This window comes from Canis aureus, chromosome 6 (assembly GCF_053574225.1).
Source record: "Canis aureus isolate CA01 chromosome 6, VMU_Caureus_v.1.0, whole genome shotgun sequence".
Classification (NCBI taxonomy): Eukaryota; Metazoa; Chordata; class Mammalia; order Carnivora; family Canidae; genus Canis; species Canis aureus.
In genome coordinates, this window is record NC_135616.1 from 6,012,611 (window position 1) to 6,035,059 (window position 22,449).

The window sequence follows — 22,449 nt, forward strand, 5'->3', positions numbered from 1 at the left end:
TAGGGGAAAATATTTAGCTTAAAGGTAGAACTGTTGTAATGCTGGGAATAGAGCTTATTCTGTTAGCCAGTCTAGAGAAGGACAGCACTGTTGAGTCAATGGGACATGAAGGCCAGAAGCTTCGGCCCAAAGTAGTTCTTTCACTCTTTACCAGCATCACCTCTTTATAAACTCCCTACTCTGTTACACACTGACAGGCCGGGTGACACCTCTTTGTCAGGGAGGGAAGCGGGTCCTGGTGATTGGCCACTCCCCCTTTCCCAGGGAGGGGAGAGGGAGAGAGGCCAGGCACATTTTGACTTGTGGGTAACAGTTGCCTCACACCTCCATGCCCGCCATGTTTTCAACCAGAAGTTGCCTTGTCATCAACCCCAGGGCGCTCTTATGGAGAAGAGGGAAGCTGTGGCATACCAGGTGCTCACGGTGTACCCCCAGTGAGGTGTGTTAGCAGCTGTTGCCTCTTTACAGGACCTCCCCTTTTCCTCGTTCCCCTGGCTACGGAAAACTATTGCTTGAGCCCTTAGGGGAAGATGGAGGGCATGTGAAACATGAGGTCCCGGAACAGGCTGCCATCTTGAAAGGCTTTATTTCTACTTCATCATTGTCTCATACAGACTCTGAGGGACCATCCTTTGCTTCAGTTTGGTACCCTCCGGACTTTTTGCAGTGCTTTTCCTTAAACAAGAAAATTTTGAGTAAACACTGTATATTGCCAGTTCATCTTTAACAATAATTTAAAAATGCCATTGCTGTTGTATCTCAATGCAAGAGGACAACGATGAAAGTACAGTACGAGGGATTCACAACGTATTACAGTGGGACAGATGACTCACACTTACGCAATGGTAGGACCACAGTAGCAGTATGTACATGCACCCCAGAGCGCTTCGAACCCAAAGACATGCAAGTCGAGTAGAGTACGTGGATTATACAGCAAATTTGGTAAGCCCAGCTGAGGACTCTGTACCTTTGCAAGAATGCTGACGTGTATCCCCTCCAGTAGAGAGGATATCCGTCTTGTCGACTGGCTTCATGGCTTTTTCACTATAAAAAGTTCACTGAATCAGTCTGAAGCATTTCAAAAATTCTTAAAAAACAAGAACACTGACAAAATGAAGTTAACTTAAAACACTCTACTTCAATGTGGGAACAAATCAAACCAAGGCGTAACAGTGCAAATTTAACAGAGAGGCAGTCAGTATTGAGAGCAAGGGTGTTCAGAATCTCTTAAAATGTACATCTTTAAAACTTTTATTTTTTAAATTTATATCTTATCTAGCTTTTTTGTTTAATATACTGTGTAAAAAAGATGGAGACAAAAATAGTTTTCTGAGCTATGAAAAAAATTAAGTTATTACAGGCACGTTTACGGTTTCGTTCTAGAAACATCTCAGGTTCACAGGTTGGACATTCAGCAGCTGTGTGTTTTTTAAAAACATTCTTTGACCTTGGGAAAGCTAGATCTTTCCTTGTGGGTGGAGCTTGGTTGATGACAGCGTGGTTATGCAAATTACAGGGAATCATTCCCTGATAATCCATGCAAACTTGCACTCGTCACAGGTGTGTCTTCTCCCCCGGTGGCTCCTCATCGCCGAGCTCCTCCAAGGAGGCTGGGTCTCCGGGTGACTGAGCCAGTGAGGCAGTGGGGGAATGTGAGGCCCAACGGGACGGAAGGCGACGGTTTGCTGGTCTCTCGGGCCTGGAGAAGCAGGGTTCTAGGGATGGAGCTAGTGCGGAACAAGGTAGTTCCTTCAAAGCCGAGAAAGAGAAAGACAGGGTTACTCAGAACCACAGTTCCTTTGTGGGGGGAAGGGGGTGACTCTCCCCAAACACACTTCTCAACAGACTCCAGTTAAATGCAATGGATTAGGGGCAACTTCCCAATGTTAATTTATACTTGCTCCAGGAGAATAACAAAATGGTCAGTGAAAAATTCAAACAGATGATCAGTGACAGAGGAATGAGAAGATAGCAAATTATGATCAAAATATGGCAATGCTGTGAGATGGGTATGTTTACACAAGCATCTTCAGAATTGGGCTAGAGCCTATGGAAGGTGGGGGAAAGCCACAGGCCACCTGGTCATGGTCTGACTTGGCTGACCCCATCCTTCTGGCCCTCCTGAGTGATCTATTAGCCACAGTGACCTGGCCCTAAAAGGCCAGTCTCCCTACCCTTTGGTCTGTTGGAGGCCCATGAAGAGACGGATGATTTATCCAGCTGTATTAGCAAAAAGACTCACCTTAAAACGAACTCTGCTACTGTTTATTCCAAGTTGACTGACAGTGGGTTAAACAAACTCCCACAACATGGAAAAAAAATGCTGCAGGCAGAAATTTTAACTTCGGTCTGGTTTTTAATGACTCTTCCCTGCTGCAGCATTTTAGAAAGTGGCATCAGAGTGTGCTTGTGCTTCTGTTACAGGCATCCTACGCCTTCTGAGAACAGATAATGCAAGACACACTCAACTGTGGGGCAGACCACCTATAATACATCTTCCCGGGCCAAGGCTCCTTTTCTGGTGTTAACGAATGTCCAGCTACTTGTCCTTAGTCTGCAGGCTAGGAAACAAGGATGCCCAAACCTGGAGTCTGCTGGTGCACGAAGAGTGCGGGTGGTGGGAGGAAACCCGAGTTCACCGGGCGGAACCCACCTGCCCAGGTGACACTCAAACAAGAAAAAGCTGAGATGGTAAGCCACTGCAATGAAGAATGACAGCGAATACAGGCTCTCAGAGCCCAAAGGGAAGGACATCAGAGGACGGACATAGATGTGACAAGCAAGTGCAGAGGCCAGGATGAGGAGGGTTTAGTCTGCAGAGCAGGGAGTGACAGTGGAGAAGAGACGGTGGGCTGTATCCATGGGCACAGTGAGGACTAAGGAGAAGAGGGGAGGCAGAGCGCCGCCTTGGGGCTTCTGGAAGAGTGATGGAGTGAGGTGGGCCTTGCTTCCCCGTGGGCCCCACGGGAAATGGCATGAACACTGAGATACTTCTAAACATCCCCGGCCTCCTTGTGACGGCAGTTGTAGCAGAGGATGGGGAAACCTTGATTAGCAAAGTGCTAGGCTGGTGGGAACCATGGCAACCAGGAAGACCTCGCCCACAAAGGCCTGAAATAGCTGAAATGCAAACTAGGTGGGGTGAGCTGTCCTCTCCTCACCTCAGCCCTGCTATGCACATGCGTGGAGGTGCATGGTTTAGGACACCTGCTACTGCTTTGTCTTTTTCTGTCTCTGCTCCTCCTATTGTCAGATTTGTGTGTTGTGTGTTTGTATTGTGTATGTTGTGTAGTATATAAGTGTGTTGTGTATGTGTGACATCATGTTGTGTACAAGTATGTGCCTTGTATGAGGATGTTATGTGTGCATCGTGGGTCATTTTGTGCATGAGTGTCATGTGCTGCATGTGCTATGTATGAGTGTGTGGTGTGTGCCAGGTGTGCTGAATACTGAGATGGCTGCTATCATGGGTTTTTTCCAACACCGCTGCAGCCCATTGCCACCTGGCCGATACTGAACCAGAACGGGCTTTTGATTAGACAGCGTGGTGCCACTTCTTCATCATGTGAACCCCTATAGGGAGAAATGTGTGACCGGGTTCAAGAATGGACTCTTTCTTTAGTAACACACCAGTACATACATGCAAATGGTCCCGTCCTTCCCTAAGAAGCCACTGCAATGGCTTAAAATGTGGCCATTTTATCTTGAGAGCACCTTTTTAGTCTTTGAGAGCCAACTGCATTTTTGTATTTAACACTCTGAGTTAAGACTAGTGGGTGAGGTGGGTGGGTGACTAATTCGTGATCAGACATAAAACTGGTATTTTTTCACATGCCTCGATTCAGGCTCAGATGGCAATTCTGTGAGACTATTTTTTGGAGCAAGGGATGGCTTTGTTGTTGATTCATCCAACAAATATTTATTGAGCACTTACTACATCACCTATGGTGATCACTTCGAAGGACAAGATACATTTGGATTTATTCCTTCTGGTGCGGGTGTTGAAAGAGAGAGAAAAGCCTCATCGAATTATGGTCACATCTCATTATAGCATCTAGTAGTGTACGTGTGCCTCCAGGATACCAGCGAGCAGGGACAGGCCATCTGGGAACATATTCGGCTCACAGATCCCCACCGACCAGGCCTCTCTGCCAGAGACAGTCCCTTCTCCAGCCAATATACCTTTACTCCTATGAGAGCAGAGAGTGGAAATCTCAGCAGGATTTCTTCGGTACTCTGTGCGGCCACTGGGAATGTCTAGGCTTGCCCATCTGTCCCTGAATGTGGACTGTAGGCCAGTGCAGGTGGTGGGCTCTATGGTCAGGGCAGATCTACCTGGCACGTTTCAGCCTTGTTTCTGAGGCTGAATCGTGGCATTTCTGACGCCAACCAACCCCAGGTTACACAGATGACCTTTCCAGACGGTGTGCAAAGAAGGTAGAAAGCACTTACGGCGTGAGGCCGGCAGGGCTAGAGTTCCCAGGGGGCAGTTAGTAAGACAGTTTGGTTCTGGACAGAACAGACAGAGAAAGAAAAGAAAAGCAAGTAGGTTGGAAAGTACTTTTTAAACAAGAAGAACAGTAAAGGTTTAAAGTCAACAAGCCTGGTGGTAGTTCCAGGGACAGCTATCAGGAGAAACATGGGGCCTGCAGAAACGGGCAGGTGCACCCCGGGTACGCAGGCCTCTCTCTGCATGGGTCCAGGTGGTTTGGAGCATGGAAGGACCCTCACTGCAGAACAACATCCGATCTCTCCCCTCTGCTTTCTGTTCTTCCCTGATTGGCCCTTTAGCACTTAACATTTCAGAAACCCTTTGGTGTGCATAGAGATGGAAGTCACATGACTGTTGTATTTGAAACAGAGGATTAAATGGTCTGTTTTTGTCACAATGATCACATGGTTACTGCTCACACTAAAAGTTTCCCCTTGTATTTTCCACTAGACACAGGAGGGAAGAATAGCACTGCATTTCCAGATTATTCTTTCCCTTCACACCATAACTCATCTCTTAGCTTCTCCGCTTGATAGAACTGGTGCTACAGTATCAAGAGAAAAAAAGAGGATAAATATAGCCATGGGACAGGAGTGAGAAAAGACAAGGGAGATTTCCCGCCATGCCCCCAGCCAGGGAGGCCAATGTCCAGGCATCCAGGGAACATTTAGGGAAGGGCCCACTGCGGGGTGCTCAGGGCAGGTTGGACAATCAGCACAAGTCCTGGTGATTTTGGAATGAAAACCCAGAACTACTTATTACATAATTTAGGGGATGATGGGAAGGGATTTCCAATGGGCCTATTACAGGAAGTCAATTTAGATAGGAACAATGTCACTGGAATCTAGAACAAGCAAAATACCAACAGGAAAGGAAACAGGAGCCCATAGTATTTAATCTCTGCCAGTGAGTGCTCCAGGCAAGTACTGAATTCCCCGAATTAGCCGATCATCTCTTTGGTAGCAAACACACCCAGTGAGAAGATAATTTAAATGGACATTTTACAGAGAGGACCAAAGTGGCAGGGGGATGGGCATAGCTCCGTACTGATAAATTCGTTTTCATGCCTTAGAGCTGCTTTAGCCATTAAGCGGTTGTCTTTCTATTATCATAGATTGCTTGGAGCATTCACTGTAACTCAAAGCCCTTTTTGGTTCCTAAACATTAATTTCTCTTTAGTTTCTAATATTAATGGACATCACAGACCAGCCAGTTAATGCTTTGGGCCAGAGCCCTGATTCCTCCAGAGCCCTAAGGAGGTAGGGCATTCACACAAATAAGCCCTCTGCAGAACTAAGTCACTTACCTGAGACCCCTGGAGGGTCGGGGGTAAAAGCAGCCTGCAGAAGACACCTGAGAACACTCAATCACGGTGTTTGTTCTTCTCAGAGCACATAAACAACTTTATCACAAAGACTCATGTTCGGAACAGAGTCAATGTACCATCGATATTAGGTTGAATGAAATGGCAATTGCCATTTCTGTAGGTCACGGGTAATTTCACGTGGTTTGACCTCCTTCAGATTTAAACTCTACATTGTCAGTTGACTCCAACTTGATAGGTTAGACTGGGGGCTATTGTTTCCCCTCGACCCCCACCCCGGGGGAAACGTGGGTCTGGAGGTAACATAGGAAACACACACCTGCCTCATCTCCTCACCTGTGAAGCCAGGGCTACCTGGGCCATGGCGGGAGAGCAGGGGGGCGGCCCTGGGAGCGTATTTCTCTCCTCTCTGACCCTTGCCATCTCAGAGCTGCCTCGCCTGGGGAATGGTTACGGATATATCTGGGTGTGGAGTCTGTTCCTCAGGGCTAGTGGTGAATCAGCCTCACCCTCAAGTCTACATGCGGGATCACAGTGTCTGCTGAGGGCAGGGAACATGTGCTGCTTCACTGCACCAGGCCCGCAGCCCCACCCTCTCATTCCCAGCATTACTGTCAGGCTTTGTTTTGTTTCGCTCATTCTTGAAGTGGAAATGAGGATTGTTTTTAATGTGGCGTGGTATGGACATACGGCATGTGGATATGCATTAGAACAACATTCAAGGTTGACCCATTGGTGAATAATGTTAAGGGGGATGTAATAATATCGCAGGGTAATAGCAGGTGACGGGATGTGTGGTCATATAGACTGTGATAATATGACAGATGTAAGGGCGATAATAACAATAACCACATTGTATGAAGGCAGGAATTTGATCTTATCCATCTGTCTCACCTGGTTTTATTGCCAGGGAGATTCGTGGTCGTAGAGGGCATGGGATTTGTGAGACAGAGGGCTGCTATTCTGTACTGACGCCAGCACTGGAATCCAGACATTCTTGTACGTTCCTGATGAAGCACGTTCTAGTGTCCACACTATTACACCCTCTCCGGCACACCTCTTGTGTTGTCCTGGATAAAGATCTGGAGCACGCAGAGAACCCTGACGTGACTCTCACACACTTCACACACACACATTTCTAGGACACAAATTCACACAGAAAGAGGGCAAATTATAACCCCAAGTGAAAAGCCCAGATAGACAGACGAGCACCATCAGCTAGATCAGACAAGAGAACCTGAACCAAACCCTGAGCTACATCTTCAAGAAAAGATCACTGAGGACAATAATAGGAACTTTTCTTTAGGAGCAGCTTGGGCCTTATGTTTCAGCCTGTTCCATTCTCCCATAAACCCTGTATCTTCCCAGCTCACAAGAACCTATTCCTGAAACCAGATGACCTAGCAGAACCCCAGGTTTACATGTGTTTTCCTGACATTTGAACGAAGAGCCAGTGGGGGGGACGGTTGGAATACTCAGCCTTATTACCTCGATGGACCCTGGTTCAGCTTTGATGGTTTCTCCCATGTGGCTGTCACTGTTAAGACTTGGGGGCCCGTGGGGGGCCTGCCTCCTCTCCTCCTTTAAGGCATGCTCCAACAGCTTCTTGTTGAGGATCCGGGCTACGTTCTCAGTGAACGTGTAACCAGGGGGAGCGGATAAGTCCTGCCTCAAGGGCGTGCCCTCTCCCCCTTCCTCCCTCCAAGTCTCTGAGCCAGCCCCGATGGGGCTGGGGGACCGGCCCCGGGAACTGGGGCCCGTTTCCTGGCCTGGGCCCAGCTCGGGCCGGGGTTCTGCTGAGCGAGATCGGCTCCCGGCCCGAGTCCCCTTCTGGAAGGGGTCCTGCACCACGGGGCTGTGGTCGATGATGTTGAAGAGGCTGGAGAGGCCATCGTTGATGGCGGTGTGCACCGGGCTCTCCCTCGTGGTGGTGGAACGGGCCCAGGCGGACTCGCTGCACCCCTTTGGGGCCAGCCCCAGGGAGGTCCTGCTGTTGGGCGGCTCAGCTTTGGGGAGGGGCTTCCTCTGCAGCTTGGGAGACCCGTACTTGGGGGAGCAGCACGTGCGTTCGAACTTGGCCTGCACCTTCTCGATGGCGGGGGCCATCTGCCGGCTCCGAAGGCCACGGGAAGGAGATGACGCGGGCGTGGCCCCGCCCCCGGCCTTGGGAGTGAGACACTTGTGGGGGCTGCTGGTGACGGCGCTGCCACGCAGGGCTTCGGTCTGCAGGCCAATGGTGATGGTCTGGACGGTCTGTGTTCCCGTCGTCCGGGACCCATTGGTCTGGCAGGCCATGTCCTTGAGCGGAGGCTTGGGGGGGCCAGAGCAGATGGCGTTCCTGACCGAGAAGGCCACCTCCTTCATGTCATCACTCATGTTCTTGGACATCTGCAGGCCGTGCAGCGAGGAGGCAAAACCCAGGGGGGCGCAGAGGGCACTTTCGAGGGGGCGCAGCCCTCCCTCCACATAGTCTCGGGGGTGCCTGGAGGGGGCGCAAGGCCACCTGCTGAGCACGTGTTCTGAGGGACCCCCTTTTGTGTCTCCAGTGCCCCCCCTGGCTCTGCTAGTTGGAAACGGGCACTCGGGCTCGGCCCGGCCCTTGCCCTCGCTGCCCGCCACCACGATGCCATCCATCCTACGGACCGCGGGCGGGCTGTGCAGCACCCGCACCCCGGCCTGCTCCGCGCACATGGGGCTCCGAAGGGGCTGCTTCTGGCAGTGCTCTGGGCTGGTCATGGTGTCCGTAGTCATGGTGACACTCGTGGTGAGGTACCAGGAGGAGTCAGGGAAAGGCTCTGCACCAGCCTCGCTCCCTGCCCGCCCCCCCTCGGTCCTGTCTGCCCAGGGCTCCGGGGGCCTCTCGTCCCAGTTCTTGCTGTTGAACTCCTCGATGTACTTCAGATCATCAGGAGACAGGGGCGGAGTGATGTCCTCCTTGCTGCTGGTGGCGGGGACGCCCTTCTCCGGCAGGAAGGGAGAAACGTCCATCAGACGCTGGAACTCAGACATGGAGGACACAGACACGGCCCTGGGGAAGGTGGGGGAGAAAAGGGTGTCAGCTGCCTGCCAGCCGGGCAGCCTGCTGACCTGCCACCCTGCACCCCCGACCCAGCGCGGCACGCATGTGCTGCCCAAGGGACAGGTGCCTGTTGTGTGTCAGTCTCCATGCAGGCCAGCGGGAACACTTTCTGGCTCCTTGATGTTCTCTACTCTTGAGCTGCCCTGTGGATGTTTGATGAACTTTTAACAGCTCTGGAATTGTTCCAGGAGCCTTATATTTGTCAGAATGGAATACAGGCAGCCCTCAAATATTATGGGAACAAGCTGGAGGCTGAGCTCTGGGGTGGTCAGGGTTCAGCTCCAAACCCACTTTGGAATGGTTTCATTTTGGCCTGTGGATGCTCTAGAGGAAGGAGGACATCTGGCTGATGAGTGCCCTCAAATCCTAACCTACTAGGAGTTTCCTGAGTTCCAGGTATTGTGGCAGATGCTTGCACTGCTGACAGGAAAGCAGCCCTGTCCTGATCCAAACCCAGCTAATGGTATATGCAGGGGGGTGGGCACCACAACATCACAGCTATAATCTGACGTCCTGTTCGCCCACTGGCCTCATCCTCTATTGGATGAACTTCTACGGAAGTACAGTTGACCCCTGAACGATACAGGGGTTAGGGCATCTGACCCCCATGTAGTCGAAAATCCATGTACAATTTTTGACTCCCCCCAACTTAACTACTAAGAGCCAACTGTTGAACAGAAGCCTTATTGATGTATAAACAATCTATGAACACATATTTTGTATACGTATTAAATACTGTATTCTTAAAATAAGTTAACGAAAGAAAATGTTAATAAGAAAACCATAGGGGATCCCTGGGTGGCACAGTGGTTTGGCGCCTGCCTTTGGCCCGGGGCGCGATCCTGGAGACCCGGGATCGAATCCCACGTCGGGCTCCCTGCATGGAGCCTGCTTCTCCCTCTGCCTGTGTCTCTGCCTCTCTGTCTCTGTGTGGCTATCATGAATAAATAAATAAAATTTTTTAAAAAAAGAAAAAGAAAACCATAAGGAGGGGCACCTGGGTGGCTCAGTTGGTTAAGTGTCTGCCTTCAGCTCAGGTCATGATCCCGGGGTCCTGGGATTGAGCCCCATGTTGGGCTTCCTGCTCAACAGGGAGTCTGCTTCTCCCTATTCCTCTGCCCTTCCTCCCCATCCCCACTCATGCTCTTTCTCTCAAATAAAAAATTAAATCTTAAAAAAAAAGAGAAAACCATAAGGAAGACAATATACATTTATAGTACTATATTAACTGGAAAAAAATCCGTATCTAAGTAGACCCATGTTGTTCAATCCATGTTGTTCAGGGGTCAACTGTACTAACTAACCTCCAGAGACCAAACAGAAGATGTGAAGCAAAGGAGGGAAGTGGAAGGTGTGACAGGTGGGCACTAATTTCCAAACACCACTTCCAACAGAAACGTCGTCTGGCCTGGCTGAAATCCACCAGCAGGGCCCAGTTCTTCCCTTCCCTCTGCTTCCCTCCTTTATAGCCAAAGCCTGTTTTTTTGTTCTTGCTCCTCCTGAATTCCTGGATAAGAGGAAGATGCCTGCACACACACACATATACCATGTGGGGGTGAAGATAGGTAAGCTAAAGGAACAGCCAGTTTGGGGTAAGTGCTCCCTGATGGATGTGCATTTGGATGTAGATTCCTCAATATATTAGTGCTTTCACTGAATATATTTCTATTTGGTATGAATTTCCTGACTACCTCCTATAGCCCAGGGTGGGCACCCTAGAGGGTCCAGGATTCTGCAATGCTCAGACAGGAGCTGGCTGGAGCACTCAGGCAGCCTGTCAAGCCCCCCAGGGCAAAGCAGTGGCGGCCAGGAAGGCTTGGGGCTGGCCCTGCCTGTGAGCTTGGACCTGGGCTCTCTGGCTGGGGTGGAGGGGAGGCACCCAGACTGTCTCTGCCACTACACCACTTTTTCATAGGACATCTTGCTATCTGCACACCCCAAACAAGTTTAAACACCTAGGGTTTTTTTTTTTTTTTTAAGATTTTATTTATTTATTCATAGACACAGAGAGAGAGAGAGAGGCAGGGACACAGGTAGAGGGAGAAGCAGGCTCCATTCAGGGAGCCCAATGCGGGACTCGATCCCGGGTCTCCGGGATCACACCCCAGGCTGCAGGCGGCGCCAAACCACTGCGCCATGGGGGCTGCCCACACCTAGGGTTTCAGATCAGCACAAGTGCTGCCAGACAGGTCCCAGACAGAGAGTACGTGGGCCGCTCCACTGCACGAACCACTAGCGGTGCTGAGGCCAGGACTGGGGTCTGTGTACCACAGAAGTGGCAAAAAGCTCTGGGTGCCTCTGTCCTCACCCTGGGGACGCATGCTCTTGTGGATACCACTCTGGCATAAAAGAGAGCAGACTACGGATCCCGGTGGGCCTTCTAGCTTGTTATTTCTCACAAGAGGCAAAAGTGAGTGGTATTTTTTTTGTTAGAAACCATCTACAAACTCTCCTATGGCCTGATGAATAACGGTAAGCTGGCTCCCAACTAGCACTGAAAATAAAAAGAAATCGAAGGAACAGGTCAATTTATTAAGCTTTCCAGCAAGTGTGATTTCTCTTCTTGCCTCTGGGGCCAAGTCCAGGGGTTGCTGAATTACTAATGAGCTTCAGAATGCTGTTCACTGGGGGCTGGAAGTGCTCTATGGGTACCGAAACCCCAACCCTATCTATATTCCTTGGACACTGCTTGTCTAAGCCCCATTTCTGCCTCCAGGGCTTGGATGGATTTTGTGGAACAGAGGCGTTTTGGGCAGAAAAAGGGGACACATCAGCCTTAGCAGTGGCCAAACCTAAGATACAAAACCGGACACATCTGAAATGTGTGCCATTGTGTGAAGGTACAAGGAAGAAAGCATGGAGGGAAGACAGGAAACTTCTTGAAGCAAGAAGGAGAAGGGGATGGTGGGGATGACACACATGTACCCCTCTCACCTCAGACATTCTGATATCTAAGTTTTAATAATATTTCTGATATTGTGATGTTTGAGTTCTCATTTCAGTTTAACTTTTCTAAGTATGGATGACTTTTGAAATTAATAGTAGCAATTAAGATAAAAAATAAGAGGAGAGCCTGTCTGGCTCAGTCAGTGGAACGTATGACTCTTGATCTCGGGGTTGTGAGTTCGAACCCCACGTTGGGTGTAGAGATTACTAAAAAAATAAACTTTTAAAAAAAGATAAAAAATCAGAGCTAGTATACCCAGAAGAGCTCTGTGAAGATAGTTAAACTCTGTTGACTGTGTCTGGCATTGCTTTGTTTTATGTGTAGTAACACATTTAAGCTGTAAAGCAATTTAAATGCCTTCTGTCTACAGATGAGGAAACTGAGGCACAAGGTAGTTAGTTACCCAGCTCACCTCAGGGCATATGGCTAGCGAGAGGCAGAAGTGCATTTGAAACCAGGCTCTAGTTCTCGAATGCAGCCTTGGATGGTCTGAGAAAGACCAGTCAAGGCAGAGCCTGAAGGACAGAAACGCACCACACGCATTTGGGATGGTTGTGGATGAACCTGATACAGGGCAACATGGGGAGGAGACAGTGATTCATGGACTTGAAGTTCCTAGGAAAACCAGGGATGAGGCGATCTGGAAACAGCCAATTGCCCTGAAAAGAAGTTTCCTGGGGTGGAAACAGCATGTGTTCATCTATAAAGAAGCATGTGTGTGAGGGTGGGGTGTGTGCGTGGGGGGTTGTGTATGGGAAATCTTTGTACTTTCCACTCAGTTGTATATTTTTAATGTTTAAATGTAAACAAATCTGTTTAGATGTGTCTTTTCAGATACATCCTATCATATATATTTTGGGTCATATGTGACAACCAGTATCACCAGCATCACTCACTTGGAATTTATTTGTGGTTTACTGCCGGGAAATATTTTAATAAATCCTCCCAGCAGAGCTTTAAATGCACAGTATATGAAATGTCTCATGGCATATCAAGTGGGAGTCTTTCCAGACCAAATGAGACGAGAGGGGTTTCTGTGGACTTTTCAGAAATCACTGAACACAACATTCTTTTATACACACAGTCCACAGCTGTAACTGTCCTCACCATGACACTACCGCCCACACCAGTGCAGCTAGTCTCTGGCCTTTCTTGCTAATAATAGGAAATTCTGTATTTACAAAATCAATCATAATAAAGCCACTACTTATTTAGAAGTGTTACTTTAAGTCCTTTTGAAGACAGTCTTCAGTGACAGGATAGAATTTTAAGACCAAGAGGTTTTAATTTCGGTAGCCTACTACTGTTTTCGTTACTCTTACTTACCTTTGAAGATTTCCCTTGTGATTTTCTTCTTCCTATAAAGAAGAAATAAGATCGTCTGAATCTGTTCATATTGGTTGCCAGGCAGCTTCAATGTGCTAAGTGATTTGTTTTGCTCTTCTGCCATAGGAAAATACCATTTAGAATATACACTGAGGCCAGGTGTTGGTTGGGAATGCTCCTGACCCCCAGCTCTTTGAACTATAATAAAACGAGGACCTGCAGTGTGAGGAGGGACTGCAGCTCCTGCCGTCCAGGAAGGAGCCCATGTGAGTGAGAAAAACTGGCTATATACTTCATCATGAAGGAGGTAGCTCTCCCGTGCTTTCTCAAAGGAAGCTAGTATATGAATTTCAAGGCTGGCTGTTGTAATGACACATACGTGTGTGTGTGTGTGTGTGTGTGTGTGTGTAAGAAAGAGAGAGACAGAGACAGAGAGGAGGAGGTGGGGAAAAGGAAGACGTGGCTCCCCATAGAGGAAGTTAGGTGGCTAGGCCCCTTGGTCTAAGCCTCACTTTAGAAGTCGATGCAACCGCCTTTGGCTTGAGCACATTCTCGGTTGTGAGCATTGCCATTTGGAATCAGAGGCGAGCTTATAATGACTTACTGACTTTTGCTCAGGACCCCAGTCACTGTGGACTGGGACCAGGGCAGGCTCCCAACCTGCTTCCTCTCTGCTGTGCAACTGCACCATGGGAGTTGTCAATAGATCAAACAGGGTGGCGCACTAGTGATGTCATGCCACCTGGCCATATACTGCGGAGAAGGCACCTTGCCTCATGGACATCTGGCTGAAGTCTAGCTGCCCCACATTTCAACACTACTTCGCATGAACTCTTAGAAGTCTGTCTCTGGACTGGCTTAGGGACAGGTACAGCAACTGTTAAACCGACTTACATGTAACGATTCCTAAAATCCAACCCGGTTTTAAAACCCAGTTGTAGAAGGGGAATCACTAGAAAAACCTGACATTGTGCCATGGAAATTTCAGCCCAGAGCTTACTTAGCTCACTGATTTGTTGATCTAATTTTTGTATGGCTTCTAAGTGTTGGGACTTGTTCCCCCCTTCTTTGCACAGTATAAGAATTTATAGCATGTCATTGTTTAGTAATACTATTTCCAGACGTGAGGTACTTTCCTTAGAACAGATTCCTTTTTTGTTACCAGCAAGTTGTTTAGAATCAGAAGGCTGTTATGATTTAAAGAGAGGTTGAAGACCTATACTCCTGAGAATAAACTGTCTCCTCCTGTGTGTTTCATTGGACCAGCTCATGTATGAGACCTTTTGTTTACACGGGACACAGTTCTATGTCTCCAAACTCTCCAAACCTGAAACATAGTGGTAGAGGGAACTGCCTGCAGCACTCACTAGGAGCTTGGGGTCAGGGCCACCAAGCAGAACTCTTGGCACCATGAATTTTTCATGCTTACTCAGCCCAGAGGCTGCGATTTGCAAATCCCAGGCCTGCTGGCCACGTGGACAGGTTTCCTGACAACCCCCTTGGTCCTGCAGCAGTTAACTGGACCCCAAATCCCAGGCCGACCTGGGGGAGGCAGTTCCTGAACTCCCGCTGGGGCTCTCGGGCTGGAGGCTCCTCTGGCTCGTCATCTAGAGACAAGGCGTCCAAGTAGAGGTTTTCCCGTGCTGAACATCTGTCTGATTCCTTCAGCTTGGACAGCGGCCGGTCTTCGAATGGGGTGGAGTCGGTGTCTGCACAGGACCACATCCCCAAGGGACGGGGCATTCGGGGGCTTCCTGGATGGGCAAAGGGGCGGATGGTGCCTTCTTTTTGATCACAGAGGAAACTGCCACTTCTCCGGGGACTGTTTTCTTTCTGCAACTTCAGGGTTTTAAAAATGAAAACAATTAGCCTCACTTTTCTGTATGTGGCTCTCCCTAAGACCACTGCTCCGCCATGATCTGCACTATGCTTGCGTCCATCGGAAAGACTGTGAGAAGCAAATGTTCTTAAAGTTCTGGCCTTAATTTCATAAGTAATACAACATTACAGACGCTTTTACTAAAAAAAAAATAAAATAAAATCACAATTTTATCTGGACTGGAAAATCTACATTAATCACACACACAAGCCAATTCCTGCTGAGTAGAATATATATATTACTATATACAACGTGGTGTACTGTCCACGGGACATTATACATTTATTTTTAAAAAACTGAACATTGTTAAATGACATATTTAGAGCTCTCTTTTATACTTTCAGAACTTAAGGAAAACCATTGGCGATAGCAAACTTCTGAGGGTGAATCTGATTTTCCTCTCCAGCAGAGTTTCCTCCTTAGGTCACTATTATTTCCAAGTCCTTTGGAATGAGTCCTGCATATAATCCAAGGGATTGAACTGGGTTGTAACCATAGGGTGTCAGAAACAATTTCTAACTTTGCTTGAGAGGGTTAATTAAACCTTAGCTATCAAGTTAATTCAAGATCTGGTCTGACTTAAAAACAAAAAATAAGCTGCATACTTTAGAGCTAAACCTTTTTTTTTTTTTTTTTTTTTTTGCCTGACTTGGAAAATTCAGGAAGCAACAGTGGGCAAAACACAGGACCCTCTGGGATTCGGAAGGCCTGAGTTGGAGCCATTGTCCTGTGGCTTGCCGGCTTGCTAGCAGATGTGAAGTTCCCAGCTGTCCCCAGCTCAATGTTCTCATCTGTAAAATGGGGACAGATGCCTGTTGTAGAGGGGAGGTGTGCAGGGGCCACTGGCCAGACAAGTCCAGCCGGGCGCACTGTTTGTCCATGAGACCCCTGCTCACCCTCCCTGGGGTCGGTGTGCAATACACGCCTTGTTGATTTACAGCTCTAGAACAAACCATGTGGAGCCACTTAGGAAGGGAGCCAGTGTGAAATCACAGGGACAGGCAGGATATGATGAGCAGGGCGGATGCTTACTCCCTAGAGAAGCTGTAATGCACTGCTTTCCCCGGACTCTCCAGACCTTTCCTCACTGCCTTCCTTTTGAAACATGCACAGAAAGCACAGTGGAGGGCTGAGGAGAGTTCCACCTGGGTGTCTCCACTGGGGTTGTTACTGGGTGACATGCTCTCACACTCCACCACATCAGCTGCCCTTCTGACTAAGAAAACTATCTGAAGGGTGAAAGTGACACCCTGGATTTGTTGAAGAAAGATTTTCAGTCCTTAAGGGTTCTACAACTCCCTTGGAAGCATTAATTTACTTCTTAGCCAAGCATCTTTCACAGAATACACCTGTAGGTCTCAAGGGATGCCTTCATCCATGGGCTGGAAGTGAGAGTGGCATGTGCATCATCAGGAACCAAGCCACGTGAAATAAAGGAGACAAAGGACTTTCACTCATTTTTAGTAATTTCTGAGATGGTGGATTATTTGAGAAAGACGGAGATTCAAGTGGCCAGAGCCTAAACGTTAGCCTCTGAGGTGGGGTCACCATCGAATTAGGGAACAAGCTGACCACTCTGAGTTTCAGCTTGGCCCCTCTGATCTCTCCTGTCCCTCAACCCCAAGGCACAGTTCTTCCCAGTTCTCTTCAAGATGCTAAACTGTTTTCTTTAAAACACAAACAAAAACGAACAACAAAAAGGGAAAGCTTTTTATTATGTTCATCTAACGTATGCCAGCGCAATTTAGTTTCAACACATGATCATCTCTAAGCTATTCTGGGCAAGGAATTAAAATGCAAGAATCACACTCGGAGCTGCAAATGCACACCGAGGGTGTGTGTGAAGAGGAGGAAAGAATGACTAAGGAGGAGGGCTTTGAACGAGCACACTTTAGCTCGGCACAGTGGGAATTCAAAAATAAATGCAGGCAGCCAGGAGCAAAACACACTAAAGCTGGTCAGTGTTAGGTTTCCTGAAAACGAACTGGAATGGGTATCTGCTGCTGAGATGCCTCTGGGATGTTGTAATAGAATAATGGGTCCTTAAAAGGATAGGGTTTCCTAGGAGAGTCATTTCAGACCAGCCATCAGCACCTACTGTATTTCCAATCCTGCAGTAGAACAACTTTTACCGCAAATAGAAAAAGACTTGCATTTCAAATAATACAGGAAATGATAAACCCTCAACAGTGTCACCTTACCCAAACTGGTCAAAGGAAAAAAAGGTCACCTTGTGGACAGGTTTTAAAAGAATGGCCTTTCAGGTTGTAGAGGCAGCTGATTTAAGGAAGTTGCTGGAAGGAGGCTGGAATGACACATGGTCTTTAGTATGGCGGCGAGTCCTAGATCATCTGCATGTTAACTGGGAATTTAATTCTAAGGAGAAATGTAGTGTGACTCCATAAAAGGTAACTATCGCCCAATCAAATTTGGACTGGGACAAGAGATGCTGATAAGATAGATGACATGTGTTAAGTGACCTTAACCGCATTCCCATAGTCATCCGTCATATAAAATGCCTCATGTGGTACAGAAATTATGTAGGAATTTAATGACACCGGACAAGTATGAAGCATGTGTTCTGAAAGTGGAAAATGGATTTAGTGTTACTTCCTTCACCAACTGTATTATGTTATCACATTCAAGGTTACACGGCTCACCAAGTAGTCAAATATCAAGAGCATACCTTATGAAGAATGTTCACCTGGATTTCTTGTTTATCTATGGAATGTGGAGCTAAAAATTAAATGAATGATAAACAAAATCTATACACATATACACGCTTCAGTCAATTTCCTCTTTTCCAGAGAATGCCTGTAACTGCTTCATCTAATTTTTGGGATCAGGCGCTAAGATTTATAAAATCTTCTTTTAAAATGCTGAATATTTGGGGGAAAAGGCTGGATTTATTTTTAAAAGCCACAACTGCATATCTGAAGCATCATTCACTGGCAGCAAATCCTCTTCTAAAAACAGCAGTGAGATCATTGTACAAAGCCTGTGGGATCCACTGCACAGATTTCAGGAACAGATGAGCGCCTGGAACCCATGTGTCTTGAATCCATTATGCTCAAAGATGTTAACCTTGAGGACTCAAGTTCTTAGGCTATCGGCTCAGCAGAACTGCTATAGTCCTGACACAGAATACTGATGTGAATCAGAAATGGGGTTCAGCACAGGCCCACAGTTACTCTTCAAAATACAGTCTTAAAATGGGGTGATTGCTCCTCCTGAAGAGTCATTAACTCTTCAAAAGTTGATTATCATTGGATGTCCTACTACTTCTTCCTTTACTAGGAGTTGCTCATTCCCAAAAGTAAGACCCTATAAGACTTGCTTAAATTATATCCAAGGTGTGATTTCCAAAAACAAGCCATGATAAGACCAAAGAGCCTCCAGATAACAGGCAAAGTGGACCCCAGAAGGGCATGACAGGGATTATGATGGCCTTACTGTGGTACAGGAGGGACAGACTGCTCACAGAGGGAATGCCAAGAGGGAACCTTCTTGATAACATGGTGCCCGGAGTTACTGAGAAACCAGTTAGCTGAGGCTGGATCTGATAGATCTGTGACCACTTGGCAAACACACGTTTGCTCCTGTAATTTCCACCTAACAACTTATCTGTCCAGTAGAACCTAGGTACACTGGGGATTTAATACAGAAGATTCTTCTCAAATGATGCATCTCTAGGCCAAACAGGAAGTGGCCACCTTTCTTTTGATAGAATTTGGGGAATTTTGAAATGAGCCATATCAAATGTCAATATGGTGACTCAGTTATGTGAGTAATTAAAACTAGGAAGAACTTCCACCCCATTCTATTCTATATGCAGTGTGCCTTCTTCTCAACAGTTTCTGAGCCAAAGGCTCCTGGCTTTTTATTTTTTATTATTTTTTTAGTTCATTCACCTTCTCTTGCTCCCCTGCAGCATGCAGAAACTAACTGTGGCCATTGCACCTGCCTAACACAGGTATTATGTCTGGTGATGATAGAGCACATTTTTCAAAAAGCTCCCACATAAATGCAGGCAGTATAAGCATTTGTGATAGAGTAAAAAGGTTACTTTTCCTGAAGTCAGTTTCTTATTGATTAATATGTTTCCTTGAGGCCTCATAAATGTATAAGTGTGACAGGCTGAAATAAATGCAAAAATACATATATGCTATGTAAAAATCTAGACAGAGAAGAATTTCAAAACTTCATCAGTTTCATGTGAAAATTTAATTTGTGCATCACTCAGGTGTGACCAATGCAAATGGTCCCAAGTCTGATGTTATGCAGAGAATGATTCTCTGGAAGATAAAAATACAACTCTCCCTCTCCTCCTGAGTTCATCTGGGTGTTTGAATGTTTGTTTAGCTGAAGAGGATGAGCAACCAGCTCCCTCCCCTGACTATGGTCCTACCTAATCACAGCTCAGCAATATCCACAGCAGGTGCAAACAGCCTGATTTCCAACTTAATTCAGCAATTTCTTTACTAAAGGACAGGAATTCCATTCAAGTTGGAGCAGTCACTGTGACCACATCTCTAGGGGGCAAACTTAAAATGTAGTTTGCTTTTTTGGCAGGAATCACCTTACTAGACCTGAAATAATCTCATCTTTCCAGTTTAGTCTTTAAATTCCTTTGACTGTTACCCTGCCCCCCAGCCCTGACCACAGACATACTATACAGATAGACACATACAAGGAAGTTACCTCCAAACTTTGCAACAAAAGGATCTGTGTAATGGAAGGGTAGAGTCTGGGTCTCCAATGCTAGAAATTCTATGACATTTTTCCTCTTCCTCTGGAAGCCTGTGAAACATCCTGATGGAGTTAGGACCTCTAATAGCCTGATTTTTTTTTTTTTTCCTCTAAGTGCTCTTATTTCCAGGTCAGTTTAGTTGTCTGTACTCCCTTCCCTGTTGGTGGGTGCCTGGGTGGTTCCTTACCTGTTCTATTCTCCACAAGAGCTCCTTCTTCTGCTGCTCCCATTCCTGCCGGTCTCTGTCTAGACGGCTAAGAAGTTCCACCTTCTCCCGGCTCCAGTTCTTCTCACTGTGATGGATCTGCCAGCGCAGGTCCATGACCAGGCCATGACTGTCAGTGAGGAGCTTCTGATGCATCTCTCTTTCCTTCTTGAATGCCCCTTTGCTGTCGGTGGAAGAGCATGCTTCTCCCAAATTCTTCTCAGTCTTCTCTTCCAGCTGGCAAGGAAAAAAGGCATAGACCTTAGTTCCTGGCAAATCTTATATTAACAGGTGGAGAAAATCTTAGCATGTCTGCATATCATTCCTGGAAATGTGTTTAAGCCAAGATTGACCAATCTCATGGAAGAAAACAATTCTCATTTTTGAAGTCCTAATTACAAACATCTGATATAGAGAGTCACACAAAACATAAAGCAGGGAGTTCACTTAGCTTCCTGTGTCTGCTTCTCAGCTCCACTTCCTATCTCGGTTACCACCATATCTTGCTTATCCTTCTATAAAGTTCCTTGAGGGCAGGTGCATGTCTGTCCTAAATCCTCAGAGAAACTAGGGATGGAGCAGTGGGGGTACCTACCAGTCTGCAATAAATATCCATTTACCATCCATGAGATTAAATACCAAAGCAAACAAATTAGCAGAAAAATTTCCATCTAGACCTATCCTATGCAAACTGCTGAAAACTGAACAGGACACCCTGGAGGCAGACAGAAAGCCACAGGATACACAGAAGCATACAGACATGAGTGACAGCACACCTCTCCTCTGACACATGTAAGTCAGAGGATGATGGAGTGGCATCCTTCAGGGGCCGAAGGGGGAAACTTGTCAACCTGGATAGACTGCTATGCTCAGCAATAATATCTTTTGAAAATAAAGGAAAAAAAAAAAGGCTTTTTCAACATATTAAAGTTAAAAAAAAATCATGGCCAGCAGACCAGTGTTTTAAGAAATGATGGATGTTTTCAGGCAGAAGGATCAGGACACTAAGACACTGATGTACACAAAATATGAACACTGGGAATGATATAAGAAATACAAATAAAGCTCATTTCCCCTCTATTTTTAATTGCTTTCAAATATTATTGAGTGTTGGATGCAAAAACAGTTGTAATGTACTGTGTGTTTGTGGAACGTTACATGAAGCAAGCTGTGGCAACAGCAGCAGAGGATGGGAAGAGGGAGTTAGGAGCACACTGTTGCTGTGTAACATGATAGATTTTAGTGAAAGATTGATAAATGTAAAGATGTTTCTTTTTCCTATTCTAGTTCAGCAGACCCCTGGATTTTTACCTATGAACCATGTTACTCCATTCAATTCTTTTTTTTTTTTTTTGGTATAATATAATTTATTTTTATTTTATTTTTTATAATAAATTTATTTTTTATTGGTGTTCAATTTACCAACATACAGAATAACACCCAGTGCTCATCCTGTCAAGTGCCCCCCTCAGTGCCCGTCACCCATTCACCCCCACCCCCTGCCCTCCTCCCCTTCCATTACCCCTAGTTCGTTTCCCAGAGTTAGGAATCTTCATGTTCTGTCTCCCTTTCTGATATTTCCACTCATTTCTTCTCCCTTCCCTTATATTCCCTTTCACTATTATTTATATTCCCCAAATGAATGAGAACATACAATGCTTGTCCTTCTCCGATTGACTTACTTCACTCAGCATTATACCCTCCAGTTCCATCCACGTTGAAGCAAATGGTGAGTATTTGTCATTTCTAATGGCTGAGTAATATTCCATTGTATACATAAACCACATCTTCTTTATCCATTCATCTTTCGATGGACACCGAGGCTCCTTCCACAGTTTGGCTATTGTGAACATTGCTGCTAGAAACATCGGGGTGCAGGTGTCCCGGCGTTTCATTGCATCTGAATCTTTGGGGTAAATCCCCAACGGTGCAATTGCTGGGTCGTAGGGCAGATCTATTTTTAACTCTTTGAGGAACCTCCACACAGTTTTCCAGAGTGGCTGCACCAGTTCACATTCCCACCAACAGTGTAAGAGGGTTCCCCTTTCTCCACATCCTCTCCAACATTTGTGGTTTCCTGCCTTGTTAATTTTCCCCATTCTCACTGGTGTGAGGTGGGATCTCATCGTGGTTTTGATTTGTATTTCCCTGATGGCAAGTGATGCAGAGCATTTTCTCATGTGCGTGTTGGCCATGTCTATGTCTTCCTCTGTGAGATTTCTGTTCATGTCTTTTGCCCATTTCGTGATTGGATTGTTTGTTTCTTTGGTGTTGAGTTTAAGAAGTTCTTTATAGATCTTGGAAACTAGCCCTTTATCTGATATGTCATTTGCAAATATCTTCTCCCATTCTGTAGGTTGTCTTTGAGTTTTGTTGACTGTATCCTTTGCTGTGCAAAAGCTTCTTATCTTGATGAAGTCCCAATAGTTCATTTTTGCTTTTGTTTC

General features: G+C 46.6%; 1 protein-coding gene across 10 annotated transcripts in view; it reads right to left on the bottom strand.

Annotated features, from left to right (window-relative positions):
• Window positions 1-567: 567 nt before the first annotated feature.
• Window positions 568-22,449, bottom strand: part of MTCL1 (microtubule crosslinking factor 1) — a 128,215-nt gene continuing 106,333 nt past the window's right edge. For 6 of the 10 annotated variants that reach the window (XM_077899996.1, XM_077899997.1, XM_077900002.1 and 3 more), the window contains 5 exons: window positions 19,985-20,239; window positions 14,711-15,007; window positions 13,169-13,200; window positions 7,305-8,844; window positions 568-1,749 (listed from right to left, as the gene is read on the bottom strand). In XM_077899996.1, coding sequence (XP_077756122.1) covers window positions 1,555-1,749; window positions 7,305-8,844; window positions 13,169-13,200; window positions 14,711-15,007; window positions 19,985-20,239 — 2,319 coding nt within the window. In that variant the 3' untranslated portion in view covers window positions 568-1,554. Of the gene's footprint in view, window positions 1,750-4,452; window positions 4,510-6,710; window positions 6,899-7,304; window positions 8,845-13,168; window positions 13,201-14,710; window positions 15,008-19,984; window positions 20,240-22,449 lie in introns of all 10 variants that reach the window. The other 4 variants (XM_077899998.1, XM_077899999.1, XR_013381162.1 and 1 more) reach the window with 3 other exon arrangements.